The 19878-nt window shown below is 40.7% G+C and overlaps 1 protein-coding gene across 1 annotated transcript in view; it reads right to left on the reverse strand.

Moving 5' to 3' along the window:
* LOC139473601 (E3 ubiquitin-protein ligase rnf213-alpha-like) overlaps window positions 1-19878 on the reverse strand; it is a 208576-nt gene that overhangs the window by 182160 nt on the left and 6538 nt on the right. The window contains exon 3 of the mRNA XM_071256274.1: window positions 544-1232. Coding sequence (XP_071112375.1) covers window positions 544-1232 — 689 coding nt within the window. The remainder of the gene's footprint in view (window positions 1-543; window positions 1233-19878) is intronic.

Here is a 19878-nt window from a genome sequence, read left to right on the forward strand (position 1 = left end):
TTATCACATAAATCTGTCATGGCTGCCATAAAGAAAAAAATAACATATTTTGAACAAATTGGGACCAGAGACACCAGCTCACCTGACTTTAAGTCAGTTTAACTAAAAATAACTTAGGCTAAAACATGTAAAGGGGAAGTGTACACACAAAAATCACATTTTTCTGATATGAAACAAAACAGAATTTTAGAATTAATTGATATCAATGTTTGAAATCATACTAATTTTTCTCACATTGAAAGTAGGAAGTTCTGGAAATGTAATATGCTGTATGCTGGAGTGTACAGAAACAATTCTAGATCAAACTACACATGACTGACTAAATGTTAAACACCACAGTCAGCAATATTCCAGCTATATTCCAGCGATGAATGTCATGCATTTTACATGCAATTAACCAAGTCTCCATGGCTGATCCATCAAGATCAGGACCTGTTGTAACCTGGGACCATACATTGGCCTAGTGGTTCTGAACATGGGGCATATGGACTGTTTTAAAAATTATTCAGGGATCAATAAAATGCAAATACATTGTATACAAACCCCTTTTTGTTTAGTAGCATCAGAATAGGATATTTTGTTTCCATCTGGATTGCCATGATTACTGTCTTCTTTGGTTCGGGCCATCTGACGAGTGGTAACCCCAGGATTAGTTTCTTCTCTTGGAGGTGGTGTCATCTGTGAGGTGGTGTCACCTGGTGGAAAACTTTGGGAGTCTCCCACACAAGACTTGCCTGCTGCCCCTGAAGGAAGGTTGCCACCCTCCATTCTTTGTTGTATGGCTTGACCATCTTGATTGGTGGAAAGGTTATTTGTCTTAGTAGCTTGGTCATCAGCTGTCGTTTTATTTTGCAAATGATCTCTTGGTCGTTCATTTTCATGTTCAGGTAATGGGATTGCAAGGGGATCAGTTTGGATTGGGCCAGTTTCCATACCTGTGTTCAAAAGTGGACTACTTTCTTTAATGGTTGATGCATTAGATGAATCCAACATTCTAGGCAAGTTTTCAGGATCAGTAGTTCCTTTATCACTTTCATCTGTACTGTCACTACTTTCAAATACTGTGTTAGCTTTTTTGTGAGTTCCAGTTTTACCTCTACTCTTTTTTTTCTTTTTCTTTTTCTTATGCTTTTTCTTCACGTCATCCTCCTTAACATTTGTAGTCTTTGCATTATCATTTGCATCTTGGCATGGTGCATTTGTATCAAGCCGTGCCTGTTCAGTTTCCAGGCCTGAAAGAATAGAGATACACTTAGAAGCTATCATTAAGACATACCAAATATTTCCATATATAAAACAACAAATACACTATGACCCCTAATAACCTCCAGTCAATACCATTCAGTTTCTGGAAATTACTTTCAATATTAACTGTTTAATTTACTCTGCTCAAATCTAAACATGCTTATCCAACAAGCAAACACATGCTAATGGCTGTAAAAACAAAGGCAATTGACTGTCACCAGTTAGATCACATGGATGGGTATAAGAGTGAGAAGTGGGGTGGTTGGTGTTAGAAGTCATGTTTGGTAACTTTCATTTCATTTTGTTTCAATGTAGAAAATACAGAAAAGTTCAGTTTGATACAAAATATGTTGATTTAGCTTCTTATTACAGTAAAGTCTTACTTAATGAACATACATGAAAATTGTTCGAAGTTAAAATAATCTAACAAATAGCTTTAAATCTGTTCCGTTGCTCTCCTTGGATAACTGCCTTTGATTTGGGTCAGACAAATCTTTTCAAAGAAACTTATTGCATATTATTGAAGTAAAATGTATCTTTCTATGCTCTGAACTATGAAGATCAACAATAAATTATTGCTATTGCTATTGCACTACTGACAACATAGATCTTTTAACCTTGTCATAAGCTGATCTCTAGTTAAATATCACTCAGAGATTGAGGTGCGGCAAATATTAAATTGAACTGTAAATTATTTTGATCATGGATATCAAATGGAAAAAACGATCTTTTGCTTTGATCTAATTAGTATTAGTAGTTGCTGTCACAGGCTGTCAATATTTTAGGACCTGGACAGCCAGAAAAAATTATGACAACTTGAATTTGTCATTAATATGACCACACATCTGAACCTCTTGATTCTAGTTATCAAAAACTTATGTATGTGGCGATATACTGCCCCATAGTAAAGGTAAACCATGATCTCTACATGTGTTGATACTTCTTAACCTCCAGTGATGTCATCTTATTGTTCTCCAATCGTGTTAAATCTCAAATACAGGGATTTTATATAATATCCCTGTAATTTTACTTATACAACTTCTGTTGATATTGTAACATGTGAATGTCTCTCACTAGAATGAGTGAGTGAGTTGGATTTTACGCCGCTTTTAACAGTATTCCAGTTATATTATGGCGTGTTAGCTTAGTGTGGGAGGAAAGCCCGAAGTGATGCAGGTCTCAGATGTTTACCACTTCAGTGAAACCCACGAGCACAGGTATGGTGTGCCAATGTGGACAAATCCAGTCTCTCGTGACACAAGTTTAATGCACAACAAACTACAATGCCTGAACTGGAAGGAAGGGTTTTTACAAAAAAAGCGATCTGTGACATAATGAAAACAGAAACAAAATCAATGAAATGGCGCAACCATCTTCTCATATTTTGAGGAGATACAAATAATGACTTATGAGTTTTGTTAAAGATGCACATTAGACATTAAAGGCACCAATGGTATGGGTGAGTCTTGTGAACCCAGTCAGTCCAAAATCCAATATCCAGATGTCTGCCAAGTAGGTGTTCTGTGAGGTCAGGATGACATCCTCAGAGGAACTTCAGTGACAGGCGAGGTATCATCACATTGCACTGTAGGTTCATGTTCAACATGTTGTGGTCCATTATCATCAACCACAGTTCCATGTCCATCATTTTGAAATTGCTGGTTATTGTCAGTTGAGTTACTACCGGGTTCTATCATAGATTCACCAGCTTGGCTAGGTAAAGGCTGAATATCTTCACGACTGGGATATTTGTATCAATACCTCTAATTGGTCCTGAGGATGACATGGTAAGCATGGTAGGTTTTACATGGTAACAATCTGAAGTTCGAACAATGTATAACTTGGAACAAAACTGTGATTTGGGGAATTTTCTAAGCTGACACTGATCCTCCAGTAACCATATACTTGTCCCTTACACGTGTCTTTTCTTTCTCTCTTTTGAGAAATACAAGATCACCTAGTATTACCATGAGCTTTAGATTTGCTGCTATGTTGATGGTTGAATGTTCTGAAGATATTTTGTCCAAGAATGAGTTGCCTGTCTGTGATAGGTAGTTGTTCTCCAGTTAATTGATCATGTTGGGTAAATACTTCATGGGCAGACAGACCACCTTTACAGAGTCTTGAATTCGTATTGGCTGTGGCAATTGCCAGGTTAACCCGAGACAACAGGCCACCCTCAGGGAATAGATGTAAGCATTCTGTGCCAAGTTCTTCAATGGCTTGTTCTGCCACTGGGTTTTTGTTAACATTCTTTGGCAAACCAATCTCAAGTTCAATACCATACTTCAGTAGTGGGTCCTTGTTGAGGGACATAAACCCTAGTGCAGGGTCAACCCTGATAGTGGTGCCACTATCACCAAGATGTCTCATGTTGACACAAAGCAATAGGATGGCGTTGCGTAGATCGTCACATTTCTCACTCTCAATCAGGCATGTCATTGTGAAGGAAGACACAGTTTCCCGAAGAACAAACACAAGTTGACCATAGCGTTTCGTGATAGTTGACACCAATAGATGCAGGCGGAGAACTGCTTGACTGTGGATAGAATTGAGCAGGCAAGGATTTCAAAGACACACAGTGGTGACATGATGAATCCACAGCTTGAAGAGATTTGTCTAAATCCAAGGCAAAAAAGTACCTGTTGAACAGTTTTTTAGTCTGATAAATGGGAGGGTGATTGAACCTGATGTGTAAGGCAGAAAGGAGACCATTTAGAACAGTCCTTGGAACAACAATACATTCACGTACAGGATGAAATGGTTGACTGACACGTACAATGAGCAAACCATCCGACACAATAGAGACTTCCTTCAGGTATCTCTTGACATCTGAGATATCTGTGTGTTTCTTGGATGGAGGGGTTCCTTGAGAGAGGTGAGAATGAGTCCTTCTAAGATCTGAACAATCAAGTTGTGTAGCCTGCCAAGCTGCACGGCTGGTGAAAGGCACTCGAGCAGTACCATCCACAACGTCTTTGACACACAAGTTTCGGACAGCAGATTCTGCATCGTCTTGAACAAATTCACTGGCTTGGGTGTCGACTACAATAGTCAGTTGGAACATTTGCTACACCAAATATGTGGCTCAGAGTAACGTGGTAGCGACTGACAGTCGATAAGAAAGTAGTGACCCTTGAACTTGCAGAAAATTCTCCCTTATTGTAAGCTAGCACACAAGGACGACTGTCAGTGAGTATTTGGGTTTTCTGAGTTGATGCTGTAATAAATGGAGCAAAATATTTTACCGCAGATCTGATTGCAAGCACCTCCAACTCACAAGGAAGCCAGGTAATCTGGTGTGTCTTCAATTTCGCATTAAAAAAGCCAGCTAATAAGGATTTTCCTTTGCGGCATTTATACATTGTACCAGCCAAGCCATGAGCTTTTGACAATGCACAAACACTCGCTACGTCTTGAAATAGTGATTGTCTTGTTATCTGATAAGGCAGACTTGGCCTCATTGAATGCATTTGTCAGGTCATCAGTCCAGGAGATCTTTTCTTTAGATTGTCTTCCTGCAGTGGCCTTATCCAATGGTTGGAGGAGATTGGCATACCCATGAAGAACACGGCTGAAGAACGCACCTACAAATCGCAGACCCTGTACAGTCACAGGCGGTGACACAGCAGACAGTGCTGCTATTCGATGTGGGCTAGCTGATAATGTGCCACTTGACCAAATCCAACTGAGTATGGTTGTAGACTTTGAGCATATCACCGTTTTAGGGTCTGAGAGCCTCAGATTGTTTGCTTTCAGGGCACACAAGACACGAAGCCAACTGGACATGACCTCATCATGAGTGTTTCCACCACAAAAAAGATCATCAGCCAACTTAGCAACACATCCTTCCTGTAAGAGAGTGTCACAAACTCTACACATGAGTTCCTCAAGGTAGGTCTCCGAACCAGGCATCCCCATGGCACATCGAGTGTAAACTCTGATCCTTTGTAAGGTGTCACCACCCCACAATACTTCATACAATCCTGGGATAACGGAATTTGGTAGAAGGATTTTAATAAATCTGTTTTGATAATGTACTTCCAGTTGCCAATATCTCTCAAACTAACAAACAAGTTCTCTCTTACGCCGTTGAGAATCTTCATCGTTATTTACCACATGAATACGAAAGTGTATGTGACGTCACTATGTTTATCCCTGTGACAAGTCATGCATGTCGGCCATGTTTCTCTGACAGAGGAGAAGATTATAGTACTGAAGCACAGACATACCTTGAGGAGTGTTGCTATAGGCGTTACTAACTACCTAACCAAGCACCAGAGACAGACTCTAGCTGATCTGAGGGACAAAGGCCTAGATGCGTACTACAAAAATGGTAGATTGGTCACAAAACCTGGTACCCATGACAACACATCCAGACACGAATCGACACGGAGATATGTACATGCTAAACCAACCACTACTGTTCCTGTTTCCCGGAATGCCCAACCTCTAAGAGCTGTCCACTCCGCCCCGAACAGCAATTCCGAGCACAGTGCTACCGTGGACAGTAGCTAGGGATACGGCCCGGCCCCTACCATCACTTCTGAATTATCAGGTGCAGAACATTCCATTTCCATATCAAACCTCAAAATAGTTACATGGAATATTGAAGGTTTTCTTTCCAAAATAGACGATCTAGACTTTTTAGATTATATAAAAGGCTTCAAAATTATATGTCTAGTTGAAACATTTATTGACTATGTATTATCCATACCTCAGCTGTCAGCTTATGACACATATATTGCAAAAGCTCATAGGCTAGCTAAGGCTGGTAGACTGTCAGGCGGTGTAACGTTGTTGGTTAAGACCCGTATAGACCTGCACTGCCAACAGATTGAATTAGATATACACAATGTCGTATGCATTAAATTTGATAATTTCTCAACTCTTGGCAAAAACCTGTTATTATTTGGAATGTATGTTCCACCCACTGGCTCAACATTCTACGTTGCAGCTGAAAAGGCAACCGCCATTGAATTGGTTGACCAGTGGTTGATTGAGCATAGTGACTTGGACTGTGAGGTCATCATCTGTGGGGACCTGAATGCCCGTGTAGGCGGGGGAAACAACCCACCAGAGACACTAATTACACCTGGCCTCAACAATGCAGCATTCCCCGATGAACCACCCGTTCCAGTAGAAAAGAGACAGTCATGTGATAGTTTTGTAAACGCTTTTGGTCGTAAGCTACTGGAACTGTGTTTCACTCATGATCTATATATCTTCAACGGCAGTTTCACTTACATAGCAGATCAAAGATGTAGCGTAATTGATTATTTTATAGGTTCAGTTAATGTTCACAATTGTTGTCAATCCATGTTTGTGGATACAAGAGTTGAGTCAAAACATATGCCTGTATGTCTACATTTGGACATATTTCTCCCTAAAGTATCTACATGTGATGATTATCTTTCCACCAAAACACACAAATATAAATGGAACCCTCGTAAGCGTGATGTGTTTATAGGAAGTATAACAAATCTATGTCCATCCTTCAACGAGCTCATCGATCTTTTAACTTTTGATTTCAATCTTGTCCCTCGAAAAATTTGTTAATGTTGTTCTTTGTGCCGCTGACTGTATGAAGGTACCTTGTGTTAAAAGTTCACCCCAAAATACGGGTTTTTATAATAGTGAATGCAGACGAGCAAAACGGGAAGCGAGGCGATACATGAGGAAATTCAAAGAGAAGAAATCTAACGAAAATAAGTTAATCTTTTGTAAAATGAGAAACAAGTATAAACATGTTTGCAGAACAGCAAAATCAAACTATCAATTTATGACACGAACAAAACTAAAGCTAACTCTATCTGATTCAACCACATTTAGGAAAGAGTTACGGAGTATATCAGGTCATAGGGAAACAAAGAATAACATAAGTAAAGAGTGCGGGTTTGATCATTTTACAAACGTTTTTCAGTGTACAGATGTATTACATGCTGAAGTCGAATGTCAATGTGATGAAGATTTTATACTTGATGAGATTGACCAGTGTATTTTGGAGTCGCCGATTACCAACTCAGAAATCCACAAGGCTATAAATCGTTTAAAGAATGGCAAATCCCCTGGTGTTGATGACGTGGTCATTGAAATGTTAAAATGTTGTGAAAATGTAATAACTCCTTTCCTACGAAATTTGTTCAATAAGTTATTTGATTCTGGATTATTCCCTCAGAACTGGACGAAAGCTATTATCCTTCCACTACATAAGAAAGGTAAAAAAATAATCCAGATAACTTTAGAGGGATATCTCTATTGTGTACAATTAGTAAGGTTTACACAAGTGTCTTAAACTCTAGACTTACAAACTGGGCTAATATAAGAAGTAAATTACCCGAGACACAAGCAGGCTTTAGACAGGGATATTCTCCTGCTGACCACATATTCACGTTGAATGCAATTGTTAACAAATGTTTATCGAAAAGAAAAGGGAAATTATACGTTGCTTTTGTGGATTTTAAAAAAAACTTTGATTCAGTAAATCATCTTAAACTATGGGAGTGTCTGCACGATGCAGGCTTGGGTGGAAAGATGATGAGAGCACTTAAGGGAATCTATGCCTCCGTGAAAGCGTGTGTGAGATGTAATGATAACATTTATACAGAATATTTTGATTGCCCTCTATTATTTTCCTTTTTCATCAATGAACTGTCAAATGATGTTTCATCACATGGGAAACACGGCGTACAATTATTTCCTGACTTGTTTGAAATATTATTATTATTGTTTGCCGACGATGTTATTCTTGTCTCTGACACAGTAACTGGTTTAAGGAAACCAACTTAATATTCTTGATAACTTTGCAGATTCACATGGATTAACGGTTAATTTAGATAAAACGAGTGTTGTTGTATTTAGACGAGGAGGGCGGTTATCTGTTCATGAGAAATGGTTCTATAAAGGGTTTGTATTCTCATATACATCAAAGATGAACCAATGTGTTTCAGATCTAGCATCAAGGGCTAAACGAGCTTTAATGGAAATATTTCGCAATCTACGGAAGATTGGTTTTGTTGACACTTCAGTTTTCTTTAAAATATTTGATACTCAGATTCAACCTATTCTTTTATATGGTGCGGAAATATGGGGTGTAGACAGATTTGAAAAAATAGAACAAGTGCATATTATGGCTTGTAAGAAGTTTCTTAACGTTGGTTTGCAAACCCCAAATGCTATTGTGTATGGGGAATGCGGTCGGTACCCACTACATGTAAATGCTATGTGTCGTTCTGTAAAGTATTGGCTAAAACTGATTGAAATGGACGAAGATAGGATACCAAGAAAATCTTATAATATGCTTGTATATAACGACAAGTGTGGTCGTCATAACTATGCTTCTTCTATTCGTTCCATATTATTTTCTCACGGATTCGGAGTAGTTTGGCTCATTCAAGCTGTTCATGAATAGTTTTAAAAACGTTTTGATAAATATGTTCTACCAATCATGGAATAGTACTATCAAGGCTAGTTCTAGGTACATTCTGTATAAAGAATTTAAAAGTCTCCTGGAACCAGAAAAATACCTTTCCATTATTACTGAAATAAAATATCCAAATGTTTTGATAAGGCTTAGAGCCGGGCTACTAAGACTTAAGGTAAACGAAGGTAGATGGGCTGATATTGACTTACGTTTACGACTCTGCCCCATATGTGAAACAAGTATAGAGAATGAATATCATTTTACTTTAGAATGTGAATATTACAACGATATTAGACATCTGTATTTACCAACAACATTTTGCAATAATCCAAATATGCATAAATTTAAAACGCTACTGTCATCTTCGTGTAAACAATTACTTGGAAAACTATGTAAATACCTGTATTACAGCTATGAAAGAAGACGTAATTATGAAAAGCCTGTAAACCTGTAAATTTGTACCTGACATTACCTTTTTTCATGTACCACACTATTTCAAATGTATGTATTGTATATGGGCCAGTGGCCTTGGTACAAATAAAGACTTCTTTTTCTTCTCAGTACATTGTCTACATTTGGCATAAGAGACGGTTGAGGCTTGCTATATTGACCTACTTCTCCAAATGATGTCATCAAACGATAACCTCGTTTGCGAACAAAGAATGAGAGGTTCAGATATTCAACAGTAACATTCATTTGTTCTGGGGTAGCAAATACACCCATTTCGTCGAGTTCATCAAACTTGGTTTGAAGTTCAGTAAGCATCTCCTTATTGTACAGGGGTAAGCAGCCTTTTCTCTGGGGGGGTGATGTAGGACCCATGTTGACAACAGCTTTTTATGGGCCACTGAATCCATTGTATTTGGACACAATTGGGCTGAAAACCTTATCAAATTCCTTATTGAGTGCTCGGAGATTATCATTGAAACCAGGCGTCAATATGTTGTCAGGATCGATCACAACTGTAGCAGAGTTGAGAGGTTTAGCTGATTTGCTTGGGGTTCCCTTCGCCCGATTCAAATTAGCTCTGCACTTGCAGCAGGTTGCTCCATGGATGATATGTTTCTGATCTGGCAGATATGCTCATTTCACTTCAGCAATATAGGTTCATCAGTGGCATTGCAACCCTGATAATATTTCCCACTGAAGATGAGTCAAGTGGAAGGGAGGCTTGTGTTAAAAATTCAACAAAGCTCCCTGGCAAAACTACTGTCTGTTGTGATGGACTGCGTAGAACGAATGCTTGAGCACGTCTCACTGTAGCACCTCTGCATGGCTGTTGTCCATAATATACTGAACAACAAAAGTTCCTGTGACATTGAATAAGATTTAATGCAAAGTTATGTTTTTTACCAAATCTGAAACAAGTTCAGTTTGCAACAGATAAAAGACTCCTGTAAGTGTTCAAATTGTTTAATTTGCCTGCTGACTTCAGAAAAGGCGTGATTTAAAAAAAACATGACACATGCCAAAATGTCAATTTACAAATCAATAGTGTGTGTGTCCACCTCTGGTTGCGATGCAAGCAACACATCTTCATCTCATAGAATGGACCAGGCGTCGCACAAAGCCCTGTGGGATATCTGTCCATATCTGCTGGAGCATGTTTTGAAGTTCCTGGAGTGTCTGTGGAACACGTGGTTGATGTCAAAGACGCAGATCCATCTCATCCCACATGTGCTCGATTGGTGAGAGATCAGGGGAGCGAGGGATGACAGGGGATGACATTTACGTTGTTTTGTTGAAGATAATCCTGAACAAGTCAAAGGTAATGCCTGGGCCATGACGACACAAAAACGGTAGAACAACTGGGCCGATGATCTTGTCACTGTAGCGCTGTCCATTGAGATTTCCCTCTACCACTATCAAACGGGTCCTCTGTCTTCCTGTAATCCCATCCCATACCATAACTCTGCCGCCCCCGAACTGATCTTCTTCCATGACATTGTTCTTCAACAATGATTGTTGAACGTTCACCTCGACGTCGGTACACTCGAATCTGTCCATCGCTGTGGCTGAGGTGAAAACAAGACTCGTCAGTGAATAGAACTTGTCTCCACTGCATGGCCGTCCAGCGTAGACGCCGTCTGCACCACTGTAGATGTGCTTGACAGTGGTTTCCTGTCAATATAGGACGTCTGGCGGGTCTTTTGGCGACAATCCCTGCACATCTGAGGTGACGACGTACAGTTTGTGAAGATATTCGTCAAAGGCCAGGGGTGCCTCTTGAAGTCACTGTTGCTGGCTGGAATCGATTTTGTAGGTGTGTTATTCGAATCCAGTTGTCTTGTCGATTATTGGTTACGCGCGACCTGCCACTCCGAGGATGGTCTCCGACTGCATTTGTCTGTTGCCAACGTTGCCATAAACACCAAATGTTGTTTCTGTGGCATTAAATTGTCTTGCAACATCACTTTGACTCGATCCTGCTTCAAGCATACCAATGGCTCGCAGACACTCATTTTCGGACAGGCGTGGCATTTCGTCATGTTGAATAATTGCGTAATTTTGTCGTTTGTCTGAGTGGTTGTCAGCACGATGCTAAACAATGCATATGGATCGAATTCCGTTAACGCACATGTTTTTATACCCATTTTTGGGTAGTGAAATGTTTCGGGCTTGCATAAAAGTCAACTTTTGCATGGAATGCATGCTTTTCTGTAGCAGTTGCGTTTTTGTGACTTGATTCCATACATGTACTACAATATTGAAAAATACACAAAAATATTGGTGTCACAGGAACTTTTGTTGTTGAGCATAGATTACATTTCTACCTCTGATCACAATCTGCTTCTCAGCAGGGCGAGTTGCTACATCATTGCAAACCAGGAAAGGGTTCCCTGCTAGCACATCAACATCAAGTTGAACAACTAACGCATCTTATTGGAATGTGTCATCATCTCTGGTCAACTGACAAAGCACTTCCCCAATCACATCCAATGGGGTTATCCCATCAGCTTGTCGTGCCATTTGAGAGGCAGCGGTTATCGTAAGCCTTTTTGCCTGAGCAAAGGAAGACCTAACCATATTTGTCATCGCACCAGTGTCAAAAGTTACTGGGTGTTGCTGGTAAAAAGTGTTCACCACGACTGATCACTGGCTGGTCAAGGAGAGGGTTAGGATCCTGATCATTGTCACAATCTAAGCTGACTCTTCTACATACGGATTATCTTCTCGTACAGTATCATCAACTCCACCAACAAGACGGGAACGGCCTGTCGCCTACCAGATTCAGGAATATATATACAGTCTTTCAGATAGTGAGTATTGCACGCAGGTCTTCCTGCTGATTTACACAGAACACACATTTTCATTTGTCTAGCTGGTTTGATGTAATTTTGTCGTGGTTTGTCTTTTGAAAAGGAAGCTTTCTTAAAGCCTTTGTGTTTTCAATCGTGTGTAATTCATCCATCAGTGAGGAGAGAGCTTGTGAGATCTCTGGTTTTAAAGATGCTAATGTCTGATTTCTCAACTCGGCTCCGTATTTTTGTTTAACAAGCTGAGGGAGCTAAGGATGAATAAGTTGAAGCCATAATAACACGACAATGTTCTCAAGTGTTGGTGTGAGATCTTCATCATGATCAATATCAATACCATGATGGGTGATGCCAGCACAAGTAGTAAGCAAATTGTCCTCGATGAAAGCCATCAAACGTTGGTAGAGGTCCTCATAACGCTCATTTGGCTGCATCTTAATATCAACGAGACAAAGGTAATACGCACCTGTAGATTGGAATCCATAATGGAGCAGGATCTTTTGCCAAATATCTTGAACAGAAGTAGAATTACGGATAATTGAATTCCTGCTGATGACAGTACAGTAGTTGGCGATCTGGCATAAGATGTATGTTTTTCTGCTCAGCTGTTTTCTGCTGATTTTCACGAACATCCTCACCATCATTCTGTAACCCTCTGAGTGGATTTACAGCAGTCTTCTTTAACCAGGTGCTACCATCTGCCAGGAACGGGGCGAAATTATTGTCTAGGCATTGAATGTATACTAAATTTGTGCCTCCAGTTATCGAAAGAATTAATTGTCTCCTTCATCGTCAACTGCCACTGCTTCGGAGCTCTTGCGTTGGCCATATTTTACGTCTGCTTCCCAATTTACGCGCCCCCCGTGCAAATGTCCGACGTGTGTTTCGGAAGTTTCAGCTCGTAGTTTACACACTTATGTTGAATGTCTGAGGGTAACTGGATTCGTATTATGGTTTCTGTGTGCTAAAATCGGTATTAGCGTAGGTTCAAAGCGATGCCACCACGCAAATGTGGACAAATCCAGTCTCTCGTGACACAAGTTTAATGCACAACAAACTACAATGCCCAAACCGGAAGGAAGGGTTTTTACCAAAAAAAAGCGATCTGTGACAAAACGAAAACAGAAACGAAATCAATGAAATGGCAAAGATAAAACACTTCCCCTCGGGTCTTTATGAAATTTAAAACCCTCATCCCCAAATCTTAAATCTCATAAAAGACCTTGGAGTTGTTTTTTTCCAACACATAAAACATACAAATCAAATTTTGTTTAAATAACATCAACACAGACTGATCTGCAGTACAATCAAATTTTTATTCTACTTACTGATCCAGTGTTGGGTTTTACATGTAAATCATATTGCAATATATCGCCATACAAAGAGCAATATGTTACGTATTGGGGCCCAAAAAGTCTTAGTTGTATATATTTGTACTGTTCAAATGGTGAAACTTTAACACTTCATGACTATAGAGTGGTTTAATCCTTAAATGATCGTGTTGAACAAATGACAACTCAAAACTGATCAATATGGTATGCTAATGTAAACAGTGCTGAACGTGTGCTGCTAAGAAAGAAACCCTTCCATCCAAATGCCTCAAGATAGTAGATATAATTTATATAATGATATTGAACAATAATTATCATTGTTAATAATTCTAAGAATACCTCTATTACATATCTGCCATAAATCTCTATTTTGGCTTCAATCACACTAATTAAAATGTTCAGGTTTTCAACAGACGTCCTCATCACTGTCAATTACACACACTTAGTTGCCGCCAAGTAGTCTCGTAACTACCCTCACCGTGACGTCACAATGGCGGCCATATCCCTATCACTTTTTTCCTTCATCTCCTACTACAGTCCGTTTGACTCCAAATGAGAACGATGAATTGCAAAATAACTCGAAATCCAGAAAAGTGTATGAAACATCAATACGGTACTTGACCATGAATACTATGTACCCAACAAAGTCTGAATTTTGTTTATTTTAAGACCCATGACGGATGAAGTTCTTTACTATCATGTAATTTTGTTTAGAAATGTGTACATAACACGTAGGGGGGACAAACCGTGGAAGGAACAGCGCAAGCACGGTCTGCACGTGCTACACAGTGACCGTGTTCATTCAATGACAAGATGCGCTACTCAGCAGATGTTAAACAGTTGATGTTGTATGCTTTCTTTAGAAGTGAAGCAGAAAGAGCAAAGCCTTTTTATGCAATTAATAAATTCTTGAAACGAGCTTCAAAAGCTCTTGGTATGTCCCCTCAGAAACTTAAAAATGTTGTTAGTCAACGAGATACAAATAGTCAGGCCAAGGAGGTAGGGAACATGTCAAATTAAAACCACGCAAGGTTGATAAATTAGACAGTTTTCAGAGGGATCAAGTCAGATGTGCAATTGTTAAACTGCACTCATAAAAGTACCTGTCCCTAAGAATTTTGAAGAAACACCTTGAAACTGACCATGATTTACGTGTTACAAAGTACAAACTATGGAGCTGTTGGATACATTTGGTTACAAATACAAAAAGATAACTGGAGAAAATAGGGCTGTGTTGTGTGAACGGTCTGACATTGTTCGTCTCCGAAATCATTACCTTCGTACCATCAAGCAGAAACGTGAAGAAGGATATGAACCCGTCTTCTTAGATGAGACATGGGTAAATGCGTCACACACAGCCAGCAGTCAGTGGGTACCCAGTGGTGACTGTAAGGAGTCTGGTAGAAAGTTACCAATGGGAAAGGGTGAAAGACTCATATTTCTCCATGCTGGTTCTGCTAGTCAGGGTTTTCTCCCAGACTGTGACCTCGTCTTTAGAGCCAAGGCCAAAGACAACAGGGACTACCACACAGAGAGGAACGGCAATGTATTTCTGGAGTGGGTGAAAGATAAATTAGTCCCTGCTTTGCCTACCAAGTCTCTCATTGTCATGGACAATGCACCGTATCATAGTGTGCAGGATCCAGGAAGCAAGACTCCAACCCCTAATAACCGTAAGGGGGCATGGTTACTTGGCTGCAACGGAGGAACAATACCAAAAGGCGACGAAACCACAGATCTATGAAATCATCAAAACTATGAAACCTGACCCGTGTATAAAGTTGACAGTTACATCAAGGGTCAGGGTCACGTTGTCTTACGACTGCCACCTTATCACTGCGACCTGAATCCAATCGAGTTGGTATGGGGCATCGTCAAGGGTGACGTTGGATGATCGAACACAACGTTCAAATTACGAGACGTTGAACAACTCGTAAAGGAATCCCTTGGTCGGGTAACAGTAGAAACATGGAGGCGTTGTGTGGCCACAGTCGTTGACAAGATAGAGCCACGTTATTGGTCACGGCCAGCAACAGTCCAACCTATAATAGTGGCAGTCGGTTCAGGCACTAGCAGTTCCGACGACGAGATCTATGGCATGAGCGAGTCAGATTGCAACTGAAATTATCATGAGACGGCCCCTCTAATGCTCTGTCATTTCCCCTACCACAGAACGTGCAGTGCATGCGTGCTTGCGCTGTGCCTTCCACGGTTTGTCCCCCCTACGTGTCATGTACACATTTCTAAACAAAATTACATGATAGTTTCTTAAAGAACTTCATCCGTCATGGGTCTTAAAATAAACAAAATTCAGATTTTGTTGGGTACATGGTATTCATGGTCAAGTACCGTATTGATGTTTCATACACTTTTCTGGAGTCAAACGGACTGTAGAGGTAGATGAATTGGGGAGGCGGGAGGGAATACTTCAGATGCAATAGAGGTAGTATTTTTAGAATTATTAACAATGATAACTATTGTTCGATAATTCTTACGAAACTTCTCCCTCTATTATATATCTGCCAGAATATACCAGAGGGACCCGGTGGGATCTGCCTCTAGTAACTTGCTGTGTAAATGACAGCAATCCTTATCTGGAAACCATAATGTACTGATTCTCATTATAATGAGATAATTTCCTATTGAATTCTCCTTGAGGACATACAAATAAAAAAACTGTGTCAATAATCCATCAAATATGTAATATTATCACTAGATTTGCCATTCTATTTGCCAATTTTGACCATAATAAACTTGGATTAGGGACCTATAATACCGGCGAATACGTCACTTCTGGTTCTGACGTCACTTCCGGTATGTCACTTCCTCTTTTTGGTAATGACGTCTCTTTAGGTCTATATCTACCCCAAAGATGTCATTTCCTGGTGAGAAGGGCTTTGTTCAGCTATTTTCCGGTATTTTTCTAAAAAAAGGGTGAAACTATTGTCAGACGATAGTTTGCGCCGTGACCACCGGACCAAGGGAATACATGCCCTGTAGGTCTGGCTGCACGTTACGTAAAGCTGGTGAAGATGTTTTGTGAGGCCAACTGACAGCTGGAAACTACTTGTTCTACTGAGACTGTAGTCCATGACGCGAGATTCGTGGCGAGGGCTCTTATTTTGTGAGATGATCTGAGCCTGTGTATAGCTTTGTGCAACTGTTGCCATTATCCATCCTGCTAAAGTAGCCTTTGTGATATCCTTGTTCGAGTTGGTTTCACAGGATAGAAAGTGTCTCCTTCAATGGCGTCTATGTGGGTCTGTAGCCGAGCGATACAACTTAAGAGCTCTGATGGGACATAAGAGTCTGTCTGGTTGATCCACTGTTGGTCCCAATGCCGGGATTGTATAGTGTCTATGACCCAACGGTCCCATTGTGGTAGTTTGGTTCTAGGCTACAAAGTCTGGCAGCGATCTTAAAGTTATAGAAGTCCAATGTTTTCCTGGCTTTTTGAAGAAGGGTAGCCTTCGCCATGGGTTCATAAGGTTCCGTTAACAGTGCCGATAAAACCCCGATAGATTCCACTTGTTGTAGAAAGGATTTCATTAATCTGTTGAGGATGGGATGGTTTCCGATAGATAATCCATCATGTTGAAGTACAGAATGAAGGGCTGTAACCTTCTATCGCCCCGTGTCTGAATTTATTGTCTTGACGTAGATGAAGAAGGAAGTCTGCTATCATAGGGATTGATACAGCACAATCAATAATGCCTAGTCGTCTTTTCCACTGGACATACTTGTCCCATCTGTTGTCATATAAAAGGGAGGATGAAGGTCTCCATGATCTTGCCACAGCTTCCGAGGCAAGCTCAGAGTATCTTCTGTGCGATAACTTCAAGGTGGTTAGATGTAGGCTGAGTAGATTTTCGTGGAATATGCTGGACCTGGGCTGTCGTAGCAGATCTCCATATTGGAGCTATCAGTATTATTACACAATTCGTCTCCTCCACCTTGTGGATGACTTTGTCTAGGAGAGAACAAGGTGCGAAAGTGTAGCCAAATAGATTCGTCCAACCCATGGAAAGTGCATCGATCTGATGAGCTCTTGGGTTGGGAACTGGACTGACATAAACTGGAAGTTGGTTGTTCTGGTAGGTGGTGAATAGATCTATGTGTGGTATGTCCCATATCTTGGTTATCCAGCTGAAGATGTGTGGATGTAATGTCCATTCTGTTGCCACTATTCGCCCCCGACGTGAGAGGCTGTCGGCCAGTATGTTCAGTTTCCCGGCCTACATTTCCCTGCGCTCCATGATCCCTGTACTGTGAGATCGTCCATCCCAAATCTGACTTGTCTGTGAATAGATGATGTTCTGGCGTTGGATAAGTCAGGGGGATGGAGGTCACCAATGGAGGTCTTGTATCAAAGTGGGAGGTAACTGAGACTGGAATTCTACGCCCTTCGATTGTCCAGAGTTGACCCATGTCTGTAGAGGACGTAGCCTCAGCCTTCCTCTGAAGGTCATATCCTGTAGAGATGTCAAGTTGTCTAGCAGAGACATCCACCACCTCAGGGACGTGACTTGAGATTGATTGTATCATCTTTATAGTCTTGTCTAATCGATCCTCTTTTGGACATAGATATCCCCTGTCTAGCTGGAATCTTGCTCTGATGTATATATTGTCTTGGACCAGAGTGATCTCTGACTTGGCTGGGTTGACAATGAAACGTAGGTAAGTCATAAGCTGGACCAATAATATCATGTATCTGATGTAGCTGATTTTGCCCTTGGTCTGCCGCTAAGAAGTCATCCAGATAACCATGGATTCGAACTAGCTGGAGATGGGCGAACTTGATGACTGGCGCTGTAATCCTGGTCAATAGCCAAGGTGTTATTGCTATCCCAAGTGGTAGGACTTGGAATTCGTAGCGTCGGCCATTGATTGAGAAGTGTAGATATTTCCGAGATGGGTGTATTGGGACATGAAAATATGCATATGTAAGATCTGGGCTGATAAGCCAGTCTCCCTTCTTCAACATCGACCGCAACTTCCGTATGGACTCCATCTTGAATTTTGGAGGCGGCCCCAGATATCTCTTGTTGAGGGTCTTTAGATCTATTATCATCTTCATCTCGGTTGTGTTCTTCTTCGGGACTATAAAGACTGAGGAGTGAAAACCTTTGGTGTTGTTGGACTCCTTTAGTTCCCGAATGGCTTGCTTCTTTTAGCTTCATGATGGACAATTTAGCAGCTCCTAACTTGGCACCGGTCAGGTGAAATCTTCGACCCATGGCGTGTATGTTCAGGCTCGGATGTTTCCTGAAGTGTAGCTTGTAGCCATGAGCCACAACCTCTAGAATCCAGAGGTCGGGCGTAACCTGCTTCCAATTCTTGGTGTATGACAGAAGGCGCCCTCCCACTGGGCCTTGAGTCAGCGTTATGTTGAAAAACGGTAGGCGTAAATCGCAATCGATAGATGAAACCAGGTTGAAAGGGTCTGTATCGTTGGAGGGAGTTGTAAGAAAGTTATTTAGATTTATCCAGGATTCTAAGCTAAGCTAGAGCTAAGTGCCCTTGGCAGGCAAATTAGGGGAAAAAATCATAATTTGGTTTGAAAATATTTTTTGTTTTAAGTTCTCGGGTAATTTAAGCCTCTTCTTTATTGGTCCTGTTATTAGTGATATCTCTACAAAGCAATAACATTAGTTGGACTACATTAACATGAAGTGGGATTTTTTAAAATTCTTATGTGGTTGGCTCAGGTGTAGTGACTGGGAAGATGTGACAATGGCATGATCCTTGCATGCTCGGCTAGGCGGAAGCCATGATTGGGAGAGCCGAGATGTAAGGAGCACGTTCATTGCTTGTGTCTGTTTTCCTGGTCACATGGTCCATGAGCGTTGACCTCATGGTTGACGATGGCCATTGTTTATTTGCTTGACTGCTGATCTTTTAAACCTGACCCAGTAGTCCCTTTATCCTCCATGTAATGTTCAATAGTCGAAGAGTCTGATCCTTTGGAAGTATTTGCTCTTTGTATTTTGTTTTTTCTGGGGTTTGTTGACATGATGGCTTACATTCTTATATATTGAGCTGGGAGGCAAATTATTGACGTCAGTCCTCACTCGACACTATACTGGAAGTGATCAGTAGCACAGAAATTGTCTCTAGGTCTGGTCACCCTAAAGACGCCACATCTGAAATGGTGTTGGCTGACTGGCGTGTTACAATTCAGCATGTTGCTGATACTATTGGGATCAGTTTTGGGTCAGTACAGTCCATCTTAACTGACTGCAGGATGGGTACCTAGAGTGTTGAGAACGTATTCACAAACCACTGGACAGTTATCAGCAGAATCCTGACAAAGTTTTCATGCAAAATTGCAACACAGGATGACCATTGATATCCCATTGATCATGACTTTGCTTGTCTGGGACAGTGAGGGGTCAATCATGACTGACTATCTGCAGTGAGGTCACTACACTGCAGACCTATGTAGCCCGAGAGAAGCTATCATGAAAAAACACTGAGAAAATTTTGTGCTCAAGCTGCATTAACTTCAAGATTTACAGTCAAGTTGAAAGTGAAAATTCTATTCACACTAACTGTTCACTGTATACACATGTATGCTGCTATTTGTGTGTGTTATTCATGGGTATCAATTCATGGGATAAAA

Source organism: Haliotis cracherodii, unplaced genomic scaffold, assembly GCF_022045235.1.
Source record: "Haliotis cracherodii isolate W230 unplaced genomic scaffold, xgHalCrac1.p SCAF_3, whole genome shotgun sequence".
Taxonomy (NCBI): domain Eukaryota; kingdom Metazoa; phylum Mollusca; class Gastropoda; order Lepetellida; family Haliotidae; genus Haliotis; species Haliotis cracherodii.